General features: G+C 47.1%; 3 protein-coding genes across 6 annotated transcripts; 2 read left to right on the forward strand and 1 right to left on the reverse strand.

Annotated features, from left to right (window-relative positions):
- Positions 1–26: 26 nt before the first annotated feature.
- Positions 27–7,537, forward strand: LOC120450529 (DENN domain-containing protein 5B). 2 transcript variants are annotated; one of them, XM_039633616.2, is made up of 15 exons: positions 27–170; positions 462–915; positions 971–1,080; positions 1,681–2,093; positions 2,166–2,455; positions 2,518–3,595; positions 3,730–3,936; positions 4,629–4,806; positions 4,868–5,207; positions 5,274–5,403; positions 5,467–5,717; positions 5,795–5,940; positions 6,067–6,185; positions 6,253–6,635; positions 6,709–7,537. In XM_039633616.2, exons 2-15 carry the CDS (start codon positions 636–638, stop codon positions 7,128–7,130), a joined length of 4,347 nt encoding a protein of 1,448 aa, XP_039489550.1. In that variant the 5' UTR covers positions 27–170; positions 462–635; the 3' UTR covers positions 7,131–7,537. The 2 variants fall into 2 exon arrangements, with proteins under 2 accessions (XP_039489550.1, XP_039489551.1); XM_039633617.2 differs by lacking the exons at positions 4,629–4,806; positions 4,868–5,207; positions 5,274–5,403; ... (3 more) ...; positions 6,253–6,635; positions 6,709–7,537 and adding an exon at positions 4,409–4,621.
- A 242-nt stretch (positions 7,538–7,779) lies between these two features.
- LOC120450532 (ectin) lies at positions 7,780–8,846 on the reverse strand. 3 transcript variants are annotated; one of them, XM_039633620.2, is made up of 5 exons: positions 8,712–8,760; positions 8,529–8,660; positions 8,213–8,448; positions 7,927–8,153; positions 7,780–7,847 (listed from the first exon to the last, which is right to left on the reverse strand). In XM_039633620.2, the coding sequence occupies exons 1-5, from the start codon at positions 8,748–8,750 to the stop codon at positions 7,840–7,842; spliced, it is 642 nt and encodes a 213-aa protein (XP_039489554.1). In that variant the 5' UTR covers positions 8,751–8,760; the 3' UTR covers positions 7,780–7,839. The 3 variants fall into 3 exon arrangements, with proteins under 3 accessions (XP_039489554.1, XP_039489553.1, XP_039489555.1); XM_039633619.2 differs by lacking the exon at positions 7,780–7,847 and having other exon boundaries at positions 7,863–8,153; positions 8,712–8,846; XM_039633621.2 differs by lacking the exon at positions 7,780–7,847 and having other exon boundaries at positions 8,014–8,149.
- A 313-nt stretch (positions 8,847–9,159) lies between these two features.
- Positions 9,160–16,426, forward strand: LOC120447907 (choline-phosphate cytidylyltransferase A). The gene is made up of 4 exons (XM_039629556.2): positions 9,160–9,376; positions 13,857–14,431; positions 14,693–15,016; positions 15,081–16,426. The coding sequence occupies exons 2-4, from the start codon at positions 13,937–13,939 to the stop codon at positions 15,822–15,824; spliced, it is 1,563 nt and encodes a 520-aa protein (XP_039485490.1). The 5' UTR covers positions 9,160–9,376; positions 13,857–13,936; the 3' UTR covers positions 15,825–16,426.
- The last annotated feature ends 144 nt before the right edge of the window (positions 16,427–16,570 follow it).

Below are 16,570 nucleotides of genomic sequence, written 5' to 3' on the forward strand. Positions count from 1 at the left end.
AAGAAGACCCTTATGTTTTTAGGAGAGTAATTATAACAGTCACTTTTCTTCGACTTTCTCTGACTTACACCGTCTGGTCACACTGGAGACCAAAGTAGTTTGTTTTTGCCAAAAAACTCAGGTCTGGTCTACTCCGCGATATTTGTTTGCCCAGCTGGTCTTTGTTGTTGGTAGGTCTAAGCCAAGACGCAGCCAGTGTTAACCCAGTTTTTGAGCTAGTAATTGAAGTAGCTCCCACGGTCCGCCAGCGGGTTAAATTTAATCGTGAAGAAGGGAAAAAGGGTGAATGAAGAAAGTGTTTTGTTGTTGGTGGTGGACGTGGGCAACGACATTGGCATAGAAAATTTTGCATACACTCCCTCCGCACACGTACACTTTCGTCGAAAGTGTAAAAATAAAACAAACAAGTAAAAATAGCACCTGGTTTGTTGTTGTGCCTAAAGTCGTACGTATTTTTGCAGACGGAAATTGATTGGTTGTGTAAATTGGAAAGTGCACGAAATCGCGAGCGCATAACGGTACATGTATACACACACAAGCAGCACACGCATACACATGGAGACAGTGCTTTTTGTTTGATGTCCCATTTGGCGGATTAAAGACAAAGAGAGAGAGAAACGGAGGAGGAGGACGCGATGACCACACGGGAGAATGTGGTTGCCAGTCGCCTGTCCAAGCTGATGCTCAGCAGTGGGAGTGGAAGTGGAAATGGCAGCGGAAATGGCCCCAACATTCAGGTGGCTCCATCCTCCACCCTGGTGCAATCTCCCACCTCGCCCGGAGAGCAGTCCCAATCCCAGTCCGAGTTGAACCAACTGAAGCGGGATGCCGATCCGCAGTTCTCGCGCTTCGCCGACTACTTTGTGATATGTGGACTGGACCTGGACACAGGTCTCGAGCCGGATCGTTTTGCGGGTGAGTGACAATTGAACGCCGAGATTGGGATTTACTTTACATTTGCGTCTCCTAGGGGACAACCTACATTGCTCGCCGCTGGATCGCGCCTACAAGAGCAAGCCCTTGGCTCACTATCCCGAGAACGTGCCCTGGAACCCCTTTGATGCCCACGGCATTTGCATGGTAAACCAAAAGACAGTTTGCAGTCGCTCCCCAGCTATCTTGGGGTGGGTCGGTTAAAGTCGATTAGATAATGTACGATAGGCTAAAATATTTAAATGGGACTCTCCATGCTTTTTCAAAGACCCAGCAGTTTGATAATTAGGTCAAAGAATGATGGATTACCATCTGACAATGGAATCAGGTCATTGTATAAAAAAAGACTCCTAAATATGAATTTTCCATTATTGCTCGTTTTTACACAAGTTTTTATAGTTTTTAAGAGGAAACTCAACTAATTACATTTTAATGGTACAACTAAAGCATAGAAAAACTTATAAATTGCAAAGTGACCGAGCCACCCTAATCCATATTCATGTCTAATTGAGCTCAATTGGCTGCCCTTTCGGTGGAAATTCATGCTTGGCTAGCCAGTTCATTGATACACTCGTTGCGAGTTGTTGTGAGCGAAGTACTTATAATTGATGCCACGAACACGACAGCGTCACCCCTCTCCCGATAAAACTTATCTCGGGCATCTGGGCATGTGTTCGAATGAATGGATTTTATTTATGTCCGCCACTTGAGATCGAGAACTCACCCCGCTCCATTTGTCTTCCACAGCTCTCACTACCGCAGGGCCTGCGCTTCCGCACCCAGAAACATAGCATCGAACCCCGCTTCCACTCGTTTGCAACGACACGAGAGGACGGAAAGCGGTGCTATGGGTTCAGCCTGGTGTTCTACGAGGAAATCCGTAACCGAAACATTTGCGGGGCCATTCACACGCTGCAGAGCATGTTCATCACTGAGCTCTCCAATGGCCAGCAGACGCATTCTCTTAGTCGGGTGAAACAGGATGGCCCGGTCAGCCGATCACTGCCTAGGCACTTTAAGGTGGCCGGACAGGCGCCGCAGTCCGCACAAAGTTACTACGACATCAACAAGGACAAGTTGTACGTGGCCAAGAGCATTACATTGATATGTCAGGCTCCGTACGCCTTTGCCGCTCAGATGTTTCTTAAGAATCTGTACAGGTGAGTGATATATAATAGCATTCAATAAGAGGAAAATCCCTGGACTAAATTTGGTTCCCTCTAATACCCTAGATGTCTTCCTCGGCAGCCTGGTGCTGGCATAAGCTTGGAGTCCTACGTTTACAATATACTCTACGAGGTTATGCTGCCGCAACCGGGCAAGTCCATCCGGGTTTACCTGCCGCCCACCGAGCCGCATCTGCCACCCATTGCTATGATTCTTCAGCGTCCGCTTCTGGCTACCGAGTTGCCCCTTCTCGACTTTCCGCTCAGGCTGCTTTTCAAGTACCTGGGTGTGGAGTGTGTCATACAGCTGCTGACGTGCGTGCTTTTAGAGAATCAGGTGCTGCTCCGGTCCACAGGTCAGAAATTGCATTATTATAAATTCAAAATATATGCTTTAACCTTTTAATTTGCCTTGCAGACTATCAAAGACTTATGATCGTGGGAGAGTGCATTACCTCATTGCTGTTCCCGTTCGTATGGCCGCACGTGTACGCTCCCATTTTGCCGGCGGCCCTGCACCACTTTCTGGATGCCCCAGTGCCCTTTGTAATGGGATTACATGCTGAGTGCGAAGCGGCTCACAAGATCGGCAGCGAGGCAACCCTCTGTTTCGTGGACATTGACAAGAAGCACATTCAGCTGCCCGAGGAGCTTCCAGTCTTTCCTCACAAGGTGGATTTTATGGCCGAGATTGGTTCGGTGCTGGACAAGTTCGAGATTGAGCGAGACCGCGACCAGGAGCCTAGTTTCCGAAACGGCTATGTGGGTAGAGGAGCTGGAGGAGGAGTTTCCGGATCTGGAAATAGCGGATCTGGTGTTGATGCCATGATCTCCAGCTGCACCCTGCCCACCGGATTACAGGCAGCACGGCGAAGCAAGGAGCGCTTTCAGCAGATGCAGGAGACCGTCTATACTCTGTCAGGATCGCCAGGCGGTGGCGTCGTTGATTACCAGCCGCTCATAGCGCATCCATCGCGAATCGATCATGTGCCACGGATCGCCGACTTTCTGCGTAGGAAGGGAGGTATTAGGGGAGCTGGCTCTCCGGTGGGTAGTCCCACCGTCTCGCTCTCTTCCTCGCCGGTTGGCATCTACCACGACGTAGACGCAGTGGACGCCACCATGCCAGTCAGTACTCGTCGCACAGAGAAACAAAAGCTTAGCCCTGTGGATCAGTACTACCAGGACCTGCGCATCAACAACTCGGTGCGGGAGATCTTCCTCAACCGATTCGTGCACATGTTCCATGCCTACGAGTACTTTGTTATTTACCCAAATCAAGCTCGGGACGAGTGGATCTCAAACCGTGAGACTCTGCAGAACTTCGACAAATCCTCGTTTCTGTCCGACCAGCCGGAGCACCACCGCGCGTTTCTTTCGCGCTTTCTTGAATCTCAGATGTTTGCCACCCTCATCGACAATAAGATCCTGGCTATGTGGGAGTCGCAGCCCGATGAACAGCTCCAGCTGTTCGACCATCGCGTGAAATTGCTGAGGTAAGTCGCTAAAGTGCAAAGTTGTAAACAAATCCTAATTTATTTTTAATATACTATAACCTATACTATTACCTCTTGCAGAGTATCATGTGCAGTATACTAACGCTTTTTCTTGTTATATTAAAACATTTCAGGCGACGACACGGGGAGAACATGATTGCCGCCACCAGCTACGAGCCGTGCGTGCTCAGCCAGGACTCGCAGCAGGGCTTCGAGAAGCGGCTCAACTGCATCGACATCGAAGTGACCCCTCCCAGCGAAATTCTATCCAACCGAGCGGCCTACTTCCGCAGCTTTCCGCTGCTCGAGAAGGGCGTGCTTAACCAGGAGTGCGCCTCGAGGTAGTTGCCCTAGTCGCCTAGTTCCCATAGTTCCCCTGTTGTATAGTTAGTCGTAGAGCACGTCCTGCTTTAAGACCAACCACCAGTCCCCATCCCTAACCCCCGCACTCATCCTATAACCAGAATCCCCAGTCGGGGATAAGTGTACCTTGGCCCCAGAAAGGCTGACAAACGTTTGATATTATCTAAATGTTAGTTATAGATACCATAGACTCCTAGTTGTACGTAGATGTATTTCATGTACCTTTGTTAGCTCAAATTGAATCAAATCGAATCAAAAAGCGCGTTTTACACTGGATACTCTATTTCGTTGGTATCATATTTTAATTTCTATTCGTATTCGTATTGTTTCTCTTAGTGCATACCACTTAACAATAAATTCTGCATTCTCCAATCGTTAACCGAGACTCTTCTTTTCGTTTGTTTTGTTTCGTTCTCCCGCCGTAAATTGCACCGCATGCACCGCCCACAGCTCACCGCCTGCTCCTCCTCCACCCGGTCATCCATCCACCCCATCCTCTAGTCCCCTTCAAAATTCCCACTAATGCGCTGTCTCTTTATTCTCGTTCGAAATTCAAACTAAACTCAAACCGATCTTCAAACTCATTCGCGCTAACATCCATCAAACAACCAACCTCAACCAAATACCGTATCCGAATCCGCCTCCGATTCCGCATCCGAATCCCCAACAGAGGCAACAGCCTGCGACGGGTGAAGAACGGCAACAAGTGGCGGGCCCGGGAGATCTCGCTGGACCAGAAGCCTGGCTCGAATGCCATCAACCGACTCTCGGCGAACCTGACCACGGCGGACGTGAGTCCGGCTCTAATAGCCCAGGCCAACTGGACGTTTGTGGAGCGACTGCTGAAGGTGTGTTCTGAATAATCAAGAATAGATAAATAGAAATATCATAATGTTTGGCTTATTGCAGGATATAAAGTCCAAGACCAAGCGGATGCTGCTGGAGAAAATGGGTAATGAGGCAGTGGCGCTGGGCCTCAAAGGCGACGGCATTGAGGAGAACACCCTGATAGCCAGCATGTGCGATTTGCTGGAGAAGATCTGGTCGCACGGCCTGCAAAACAAGCAGGGAAAATCCGCCCTGTGGGCCCATCTGCAGGCCTATCTCGAGATGCAAGAGGCCCGAGGTGCTGGCGACAGTTCAGGAGCGGAGCAGACTCCACCGGTATCCAGCAGTCCGGGCAGCAAGATGACCATAGCCACAGCATCGCCTGCTCTGGCCTGGAACGCAATGCGCAAGCGCATGGACTGTAAGTGGCGTTGTAGTTGCATCCTATTACTTGTATAGCATTTCAATGACTAATCTGCATTGCCAGATCTCTCCACATTCCAAACGGACTTCGACAGTCCGCCCAGTCCGAATCGCAGTCGCTCGCGAGATCGGAACAAATTCGTGGGCCTGGAGCAGCTGTGCCCACTTCCCGAGTCCCTGGAGTTCGATGTGAAGTAAGTAGCGAATCCTGAAATCTGCTTCCCTAAGTCACGAACTTCAAATGCTTGCCCCTGTAGAAATGTGCTGGCCATGGCGGATATCAAGACGCATATTGGCTATACCCGCGCTTGGGTACGTCTGTCGCTAGAGAAGAAGCTGCTGTCCCGGCATTTCCGTACCCTGCTCTCCGATGAAGCTCTGCTGCGATCTCTGTACAAGCGATCGGCCTTCTTGCGCTGCGAGGAGGAGAAGGAGCAGTTTCTCTACCATCTGCTCACTTTGAACACGGTGGACTATTTCAGCTTTACCAACATCTACCCCACGACGAGTAGGTCACACTAGCAGTCCATATATATTGCCTGTGCTCACACTCCTTTTGGTTTCGCAACCCTTTCCCGCCCACAGAGCTGCCCTACCGCGTCGTGATCTTCCCCTCGCGCAAGTACGGCTCCTACCACACCTCCAGCAACGTCTGGATCATGGTCTCGGGCACCATGAACGAGACACAACGAGTGCCCGTGCCGAAAGGCTCCTTGGAGTTCATCTTCCATGTAAGTCTGTGTGTTGTGCATCATAAATATCAGATGGACGTGAAGGGTTTTTAAACTTCCTGCTGCACCCTGGACCCCACCCAAAAGCACTTCCTAGCCACTTATTCAATTCCCTTTCATTTGCAGTACAAGAACCTTGGCCTACTGACAACCATGCGCATTGGACACGACAACTCGGGACCCAGCCACAAGTGGCTGGTTGAGCAGGTGGTGATGCGAAATGAGGTCACCGGCCACACCTACAAGTGAGCTAACAGCCAGTCGGTCAAACATAAGCCCTAAGTAACACAATATTTATTTTTTCCCAAAAAGATTCCCTTGTGGACGCTGGCTGGGCCGTGGCGTGGATGACGATTCCACGGAGCGTCTGCTGGTGGGCCAACGCGTTTCGACAAATGCGAAGAATGCCGAGCTCGTTCCTGGATCCGATACTCGCACTCCTCCTCGAACTCGTAGCCCCAGTGTGCAGCGCCAGGAGACACTGGCACCCTCGGAGATTCAACACCAGCTGGGCAACTGCGTCAACGTGCTGGTCAAATGGCATTACAAACCCAGCCGGGATCGGGATGTGGGCACACTGACCAACCTGCTGTGCGGGGACGATGGACTGGTCAAGTGCCTGGAGCAGGTCTTTCTCTGCGGCTTTCGGTCGGCGCGTTTCTTTGGACGAAATCTGTACATCTGGGACTATTTCAGTAAGAGATTTACACTCTAAATTCTTTTTATTTGTATGGCTTTAAATGACTGAAATCCTTTTTACTTTTACAGCCAAAATCAAGGAGCTGTTTGAACAAAATCTGCAGATGGAGCTGGAGGACTCATCCTCCAGCTTGGACTCCTCGTTTAGCAATGGAAGCGGAGGAGGAGGAAACAGCCTGCATCGCAGAGAAATCTCCAGCATCTGGCGTCTGTACGTACAGCTTATGGACGAGATCAACGGAACAGCCCTTGGCAAGGACGGCAAGTTCCAGCTGCTGATCTGCCTGAGTCTGCGGGAGCACCTGCTGACGCGGCTGATAAAGCCTATGGCTCTGACCAAAGTTACGCACGAGATGTACGAGGAGGAGAGCTTCCTTCGGCGTCGCAACCTACTCACCTTTCTCATTCAAATCCTGGAGCCTCTGGACGACTGCCACATCGTGCTGGAAAATTCAATCACACAGGGCATTCGCATCGCGTCCCAATGCTGAGGACCGGTTGCGTCGCTCGCACTGCAATACTCATGCCACATCTCACCCACGGACATTTGCAACCAGTGACCTAGAGAATACTCACATACATATGCTCTTGAGGAATCTCGGAACTCTCGAATTCGTTGTTAGCTTTTAATACGAAGCGGAGGAACTCGTTCCCCTTATTACACCTATTTCTAATCCTAATTATAATCCCAAGCCTAGCCACTAACCACTTGCCATTCGACCCGACAGCTTGCCAAGAAACCAAGTCAAACGCTGAACGTTTTAGGGGGATGGATGGATGGATGCCAGTCCCGGGAACACTGAAGCCAAAGTTGAACAAAATTCCTTGTCATCGACGCAATCGAATTTTAAAGACATTTACTGTGCAATTAAGAAGTTTACTATAACAAATTCTAAAATGTTGTTCAAAAATCTACATATATTTGAAACGTATGCGTGTGTGTAGCTTAGTAGATAAGATCCCAATCCAAAACCGAATCCAGTCAATTCTCCTGAGTTCCATTTTCAACGATAGCTTTTAATTTAGTTGATTTACCAAAGAATCTTTGTTTTTTATTACGACCAACTTATGGCGTATATTTTGTATATTAGTATATTTTGGTACTTGGGGAGTGAGTGAAATGAGATTAACCCAAAGGTGTTTATGTTATAATCAAGCTTTATTTTTACACTTTAGCCAAACACGTTTGCAGACACTACCTTAAGACCCTGAAAGTCAATAAATACGCAAATGACATTTATGATTACATCAAATATGGCATGAAAATCTACAAAATTTTGGACGTACCGCACAGATATACATTTAATAAGGTGGTAACACAGCACAGCCAGTTAGCAACAATATTTGAACCACCATTGCGAACTGATAATGTGGGAGATGTCGACTCAAGCCAATCACCGGTACCCTCTTGTGTATCCCAAAATACTGTTGGCCGCTTCGGAACGTTAGATTCCATCTCTCGCAAGATGTTGCCAGGAGGAGCATATCTCACCACTAGATACCGCGTTTCCTGTCTGCGGAAGATCGTCTTGCACTCGCCACTGAGGGAGGGATCATTGTAAAGGCTACTCACATTCTGCGTAGCCCAACGCCAAGTCGGGTGGAGGCGTTCCATATCATGGCCGTAAATTTGTAATACCTTTTGTTGTCAGCGAAGCCTCGATAGTGAAACCAATCTCGAACACAATCTCTGGGGTTGGCATCCCGGAAAACGCACACGATTTGAATGTGCTTGGACTTAACTGGGCCCGTTGCGTTTAAGTTTGACATGTAGTCCTCGTCGTACTCACCGTCACTATTGATTATTTGCTAGATGATATATACTGTTATTTAACTATTTTAACACTATGCACTGATTTTAAAAAATCTAGATATACATAATGACTTGCCTCTGCGTAATCTGAGCATTGCTTACAGAGATCCTCGTCCAGAACCAGCGGTTGATTTCCATACTTAGCCCTCCTTCGATTGTGAGCCTCCAGGATAAAGGAACGAAGACCTATGCCGAATGTCTGGTTGCACTGAAGGAAAAAAGGTTCTCAGAGTGAAGCAAAAATATTGGATCGTACTACCTCGATGGCGATTAAAAACAAAATAATTTTTAAGCTCATTGCGTGTAAATGCGTGTATTTTGTAGCAAGAGTTTCTAAAATATGACAAATTTCACATTGTATTATTAAATACGCAAGTTTTATTGAAACGTCACTAATAGGATTTAAAAGAATTCTGAAAAAAAAGTATTCATGAATGAACATGTTACATATGTATGTGGCACATATAATAGGTTTATGCTTCTAAGACCAGTGTTAATTTGGGTATTATTTTTAAAATTATATAATGAATACTCATCTTATTTATTACCTTTTAAAAAATATTTAAATATAATTTCAGTTTTATTTTTTTGAACTATACGATAACCTTTTGTAATTTATTCATTCCCCGACCCAAACAGAGAAAGTATTCGATAAGTTATCGGGAACTCTAGGCGTCATCGGTGGTATCGAAACGGATACCACCTCTAAGAACTTTTGTTCCCTTGCGTTATTCGAAATTGTGTTTGTGCACGACGAACAACAAACGAATTGTTAACAGGCCGAGTGAAGTGACTTGTGGTCCGCGTTTCGTGTGTGTGTCATTCCAGCCGAAAACCAAGAATTGCTTCGACAAGCAGAAAAAAGAAGGGAGCAGCTCCAATCGATAAACGAAAGAACCGTTCCGAGTTGGAAGAAAGTGGAAAGTAAGTGGAGAGTGGAAACTATTTTGGTTCGGTGCGACTTTTCAATGCGGGTCACTGGGAACTGCAGACACATTCACGCTGTCGCGGGGATGACGTGAGCAGTTCGAGAGAGGGAGTGAGCGAAAGCTTGTGCTCTTTCTGTTCCGTTCTTCAGGGGCCAAATGTGCGTTTTGGATTCTTGCTCCTCAAGGCTTGTTTACATAATCACCGTCTCCTGCACTGCTCTGCTCTGCTCTGTTTATTCCCCGCGACGAACAGCTGCTGCGCTGCCGCCGCTTATCGATTTTTTCCTCCTCGCTTTTTGCAGCCGGCAAGACGACGCCATTAATTGGCCGTCGCCACGTCATGCTTGTCGTATGATTTTTCATGTCGGAACTTGCAGCAGGTGAACCCCTGCCACCCTCCCGCTCGCCGACAACATCTCGCTCAATGACGCGTCATTTTGGGGCCGCACTTTGCCCTGCGATCGTACGATTTCCCCAGCGGCAACGTCATTCCAATGGGGCAAGTGTTAGTCACGCTACGTGCTCCACTTTCCCAAGCACCTTTTTACCGTTGCGTTGCGTGGCCGCTCTTTTCCAGCCGAACACAACAGAGCGGGGGACAGAAAGAGAGAGAGAGTGCACGCGCGTGTTTGGAGAGATCACACGCACTATCAGAGTCAGCTGTTTCGGCTGCTCAATGAAATTCGTATTCGGTGCGTAGGCGCATGCGAAAGAGACGGACATATGTATGTACGTATGTAGTCGGTATTGTGCAATTCTTCTAGACAATCTTATCGCCCGCCTAGGAGCCCTAAAGCGCTCTAAAACGCTAAGTAGGGTGCCCCAGAAAGACGTGTCTGTGGGTAAACTTCAGTTCCTACTCCCAATCTTGGGTGACCGATAGTTCCCAGAGCATTCTCGCACGTAGCATCCGAAAATCAAAGTTGACGTCAACTGGGGTTTTTTCGGCGTATTCCATTAAGTCCATTAATGATAAGCCCACGCCCCAAGGTTATCACAGCAAATTGCTTGTGTGTACTATTGAGTACACCCCACGATCAGTCTATTATTGTCCACCGATCGCAGCTTATCAATGGCGAAAGCACTCGTAAGCACGGAGATTTGAATAATATTCAGTGGGTTTGGGTTCACACCCAGAACTGTACTTTCAACCTTTCGCTGTTGGCCAATAGCGAACACACTGCCAAAAGGCAAACTCCAAAATCATCTCTTACTTTGCCGTGAGATTCGCCAAAGTTCTTTGGCCTGCTAGAAGGTGTTACCCCCAAAACTACACAGTGTATAGTCCAAAGAGTGAAATACAAAAGTTAATTGTATTAAAAAATATGATTAATCATCGCTCGCTCCCCGGATGATCTAATTTAATTTGTCGTGTGGAGAGATCTGAACACATCCGGTTTTCGTAGTGACATGAAAAGTGTAACTAAATTAAGTGTAACAATTAAGGTTAATTTCAAAAGGAAGGGTTTACATTTTTTGTTCCTAGTTTAAAATTTCTAAACATTTTTACGTTTGAGTGCTTTTGTAGGTAATGATAGTAGCTCCCAGGATTTATTGTATTTATTGGGAAATTTATAGCCAGCTTCTACAGAAAAAACCATAATATAGATCTAAGTATAAGCTTGAACTATACTTGATTGAAACTATAAAATCACGCTATTTCATTATGATTTTGCTAGTGCTTCCACACATTTCCTGACCTCTATCTAAAGAAGCTACGTACAATATGTATGTCCGTAGAAATGTATTATAGTGAAACGAGCCCGTGCTGATAGCGAACTTGGGCTGCCCTCCGTTTGCCAGGCTGGCAAAGATCGGGCGGTGCGATTATCGGGCTTGCAGCGTGTTTGCTAAGTGCTAACCATAATTAAAGGTGAGTTTACCAGTCTTATCGCTGGTAACAGTGAAACACGGCTCGTTTCCGCCAAACGCATTTATCGTGTTCCCAGATACTCGCGATTCGCGATTCGAGTGCAACGGAAGCGCCCGTCAGCCGCAGAAATATTGTTCTTCTGCGAGATAAGTGAACAGCAGGTAGGCTGCTCTTATCTCTCACCTGCTTTTACGGCCCGGCAATTTGGGAATCGATTTTACGGGTTCCACACTTGTCCACTTCAAATGGAAATCTCCCCAGGCTTTGTTTACGTTTAGATTCGCTTCAATGGAGGCGGCTCTTCGTCACCACAGTTTAAAAGGCAAAGTCATTACAGTGGGCACTCGCCAGCGAGATTAGATACTTTTCGGCTTTTCTCTGCTGCTCCTTACGATACTTGTTTGCAAAAATCATCGTGATAAGAATTGATTTATTATCTCGCATTGTTAAATCACTTATGTATGTTTTTAATCTTAACCGATATGACAGTTTTGATTTAACAAAAGAACTATGAGTGTTGTCAGGCTGGAAATAGTGAATCACTGCTTTGTTTTCCAAGTTAAAGGAACTCCTAGAAATTTTAAGATTAAGCAATCTACTGAACAACATAATAACATAACTTTCATCACTATTCATATGTAATCTGCGTATCTTGAGTAATTTGTGCGATAAAACCCTAACGAATGGCGAGAACTGCAAGTTGCGTATAGCGAGCAGTGACTGTAGATCGTACGACTTTGACTTATGACTGAAGATTGCTGAAGCTACCCGAATTTCGACTTGGCAACAGAATTAGCATGTCCACGACTGAGATACAATGAAATGTTTTCGATTCCAAAGAACGCTTACATCAGATCCGAAATTATTCAGAGACTACCTCTTCTCGGAGTTTATTGCTTGAACTTGAACTGCAAGCAGGTTCCAAGTGACTCACACCTCAGGCAAACCTCATACACCTGTGTAATACTCTCCCCAAAACAAGCACTCTGCACCCCTTTGGAGTCGCGAGGCGGAATTTCGCCAAGCGGATTGCCAGGGGTTCCTACGGATAAGGTATAGAAATCTCTGACGTATTTCCAATGCCAAGAAATATGCCGACGCAAGCCACATACATAGATATGTAAATAGACATGTGTGCCACGATGAATAAACATGAGGAATCGTCTACCTAAAATTATTGTTAGCCACGCACGAGACAGCTGACCGCACAGTGGGCATTTTTACACTGTTATCATGGGTTACATATAAAATGTGGGGAATTTGTATTACTTCTATGTCACATAACTCAGCATCTATCTTTCTATCCTTATTTAAATGCCTCAACATACGCAATGCCACATACATATGTACATTCATATATTTGTGCATATATGACGATCTTGTTGAATTATTTCGCACACAGCATCGATATTTTTTGGCACAAAAACTTTTTTAGAACGACCTTTAGGAAATTCGTCATTGAAAGTTCCCGCTAACCTGAAATATGACTTAACCAACCTCAAGTGGAACTTTCTGCGAGCTGCTTTCGTTGGGTGTGCCATGGAGCACGATGGGACCAGGATGTCCCCCAGCTCTGGGGGATTGGGTCATCGTGTCCACCTCACGTGTGCCAACAGCACTTGTTTATGTAAAGTGCAGCGTTATTCTGAACTAGTTCTGCGCCCAGTTGACTGCCCACCCTGCTGCACTGCCCCCCATCGCTGCAGTTGCTCATCATCCCGCTCCGTCCGCTCCGCTCCCTTCTGCTCCGAGAGTACTACGTGTCTATTATTACCGACACCCAACGAGCCGTGTTGTTGTTTACCCATCGATGTGTTTGCCGTTGTTTCAGTTGCGCTTTATTTCTGCTGAATTTCTGTGTGGCGATGCGCGTGGCGAATGGAATCGGCCATTTGGCAATTAAAACTGTAATCGATTTGGCCGTGGCTCAACTTCGAAGAAAAGGGGCGTGGCAGAGGGCGTGGGGTCAGGTGTCACGTGTCGTCAGCGCAAAATAACCCGAACTATTGCAAGCCGAATCATAAATAATTGGGTTATTAAAAGGGGATATCTGATTACATAAAAGATATAAAAATGGTTTCATGTAAAAGTAATTTTCCAGTGCAAATTTATTGGGCTGCTCGATTGGGTAATATATTTTTGCTCATGCACTAATGCATTAAATTGTATTTCAAAAATAACTTTGTTTATGTCGAATTGTTTACGGCTTTATTGGATTTTATTTATAAATTGCTTGGTAAACAAGTGCATGCAATATATGTACGTAAATATGTGCGGATTAAACTAACAAGAATACAACTTGTATTCATTGGTTCCGTAAAGTAAAAATAATATTCCTTTGGTTAACATAACAGTTTGAGTAGTTGAAAAATGACAAAGGGGAATCCCCAAAAAGAAATCTAACGAATGAAGAAATATGATAAATGATGCTTGCGACTATAAGCAAATCGCAAAGCTAAACCCATGCGGTTGCAAAGAAAAACTTTCCAATTTCATAACACAGACTGTGATATAAACGAAAGGTTACAAACTAAATATGGGGTAGAAATTAAAGAGCTTAGAGTATTTATAGTAACCAATATGTTTCTCGAATCTCTTCCAGCTGAAAGTCAATTGAATCTCTGTTCCTCCGTCACCGCGTTGCGAAGCCGTTAAAACTGCCGCCCCCAAACATTCGCTGCGATGGCCACCTCATCGATACTCGCCAAAAGCACAATTAACAGCACATCGCCACCGGCCACGCCCAGCAGCAGCGCCTCCCCCGGCTCCACACTGACCACCCGGAAGCGGACCTACGAGACAGCCATTGCCATGCCCTCGTCCACCGCCTCCTGCAGCGCCACAAAGGCATCGGAAGTCCAGGATCAGCGCACAAACAGTCCCGGAAAGTCCACCAGCAGGGCCGGCCAGCTGGAGAGCGTCCTAGTGGTCGGCGAGGGAGCCAGTGAGCCCACCACCTCGGCCACCACCCTGCGGGACAGCACACGCACCATCTCACAAAGCGACGCCGATGACGCAGGCGAAGCGGCAGCCGCCGAGGACCTGCTGCCACCCCAGTCGGATTACCTCAACGGCGTCAAGCGGAAGTACGTGCCACAGCAGCAGGCGTCGTCGAATCCCCGGGTGGTGCCCGCATCCACCTCGCAGCAATTCTTCAGCGGCGCCTCCGATTTCGCGGTAAGGATCTTTCTTTTAAGATAGGTCAGGATACTAACCGTGCAATTAGTTAACTTTAGGAATAAAACATTAATTCCTTGAGTTTCCTATCATAAGTGTAGATAGTAACGCAATCCGCTTGACAGATGTCGAAGTCATTTATTTGAAAGCACAAAACTGATGTTTAAGTTTTTGTGAGCAATGTGTGATAAGATTGAGGAAGCATGTGTAGGCTAAGTCCAGCTGTATAACCCAACTAATTGCGAACTTATCTTCCCGCAGACCATTTGCAAGCCGGCGCCATACTCCCACGACGAGGAGGCCATGCTGGAGCGCGATAGGTGTGACTACACACAGAGGATCACCTACCAGATGGCCCGCTCCGGACAGACGACCCGCAGGGTGCGGGTCTACGCCGATGGCATCTACGATCTTTTCCACCAGGGCCACGCCCGCCAACTAATGCAGGCCAAGAACATCTTTCCCAACGTGTACTTAATTGTGGGCGTGTGCAACGATGAGCTCACCCACCGCATGAAGGGACGCACCGTCATGAACGGCTTCGAGCGCTACGAAGGAGTGCGTCACTGCCGCTATGTGGATGAGGTAGGTTCGGCCCGGCACTGATTAGATCTGTCAACCCTATAGCACCATTCTCTGTGTTTCACAGATCGTCCAGAATGCACCATGGACTCTGTCCGATGAATTCATCGCCGACAACAAGATCGACTTTGTGGCCCACGACGACATTCCGTATGTAACCGATGGCATGGACGACATCTATGCTCCTCTAAAGGCACGCGGCATGTTCGTGGCCACGGAGCGCACTGAGGGCGTGTCCACCTCGGACATTGTGGCCCGGATCGTCAAGGATTATGATCTGTATGTGCGTCGTAATCTGGCCAGAGGCTATTCGGCCAAGGAACTTAACGTCTCGTTCCTGTCCGAGAAGAAGTTCAGGCTGCAGAACAAAATGGATGAACTGAAGTCGCGCGGCAAGCGCGAACTGAGCAAAGTGAAGGTGGACATCATCACCAAGTGGGAGGAGAAGTCACGCGAGTTCATCGACACGTTCCTGCTGCTGTTCGGACGTGAGAACCTGAACCACTTGTGGAACGAGTCGAAGGGCAAGCTGCTGCAGGCACTCAGTCCGCCAGGCAGCCCGTCGGGATCTGTGAACGGCGATGATACGGAGGGCGGTGAGGACTACAGCGAAACAATTGACGAGTACTTGGAGATGGCCGAGAAGTTGAGCGCCGGCAGCGGCAGCAGTGGATCGCTAAACGGCAAACAGAGACCAAAGCAGAAGCGCTCCTCGCTGGCCCGCCGTAGCTACCAGAGTCTGCAGAGTCGGTCACCGGAGTTGGAAGCGAATGGGGACGAGGATGCGGAATACGAGCGTCGCAGCGATTGATTCTAGTGCGGGCCAGCCCGATCTTTTCTTCTTCTATTAATGTCTTTGATGCTATTGTAAATTGACTTGTTTGCAACTAGTTCGACGGCACACTATAGATGCCCCAGGATGGCCATGCAGGCTCCACGAACACACTTATATTTACTCTAGCCCTAAGTGGTACTGTAATCCCAATGTTTTAGTTGGCACTCGTTCTCCTCCTTCCTCAACTCCACCTGCCCATCTCCATATCTGAGAACCGAGGGAATCCAGTAGCTAATTCAGCTGTGTGTGGGACAAGCAAACCAACGCAGAAAAGACTCATTTTTGTATTAGGCACTCGGCGGACTGTGCACGAAAGCAATCGGCAGTAGCGGCAGATTCAGGTGCCGAAAATATCTAGAAATATTTATATTAAATTATTTCGCATAACATTAAACTAAGTTAACAACACCGCAACAAGAACACCAACCAATATAGAGAAATCCAAACAAACAAAATACATTCGGAAAATGCAAAAAACAAGTAATTAGTAACAGTTGGCAATAGCGGAACTATTGCAAATGCTTTGTTAAATATTTTTTGAAAAATAAACATTGAATCGAAAGGAAATAGAAGTAAAACGTGTGACTTGTGATTCATATTGCTATTTTATACGTTTATCCAGTTATTGCGCATCCGATTCTGCAGCTATCTATGGAATAGATATGAAACCGTTTGCCTTGATTGGACACCCATTCCCCGGCAATTAGCTGCCCATTCACCGG

Source organism: Drosophila santomea, chromosome 3L, assembly GCF_016746245.2.
Source record: "Drosophila santomea strain STO CAGO 1482 chromosome 3L, Prin_Dsan_1.1, whole genome shotgun sequence".
Lineage (NCBI taxonomy): Eukaryota > Metazoa > Arthropoda > Insecta > Diptera > Drosophilidae > Drosophila > Drosophila santomea.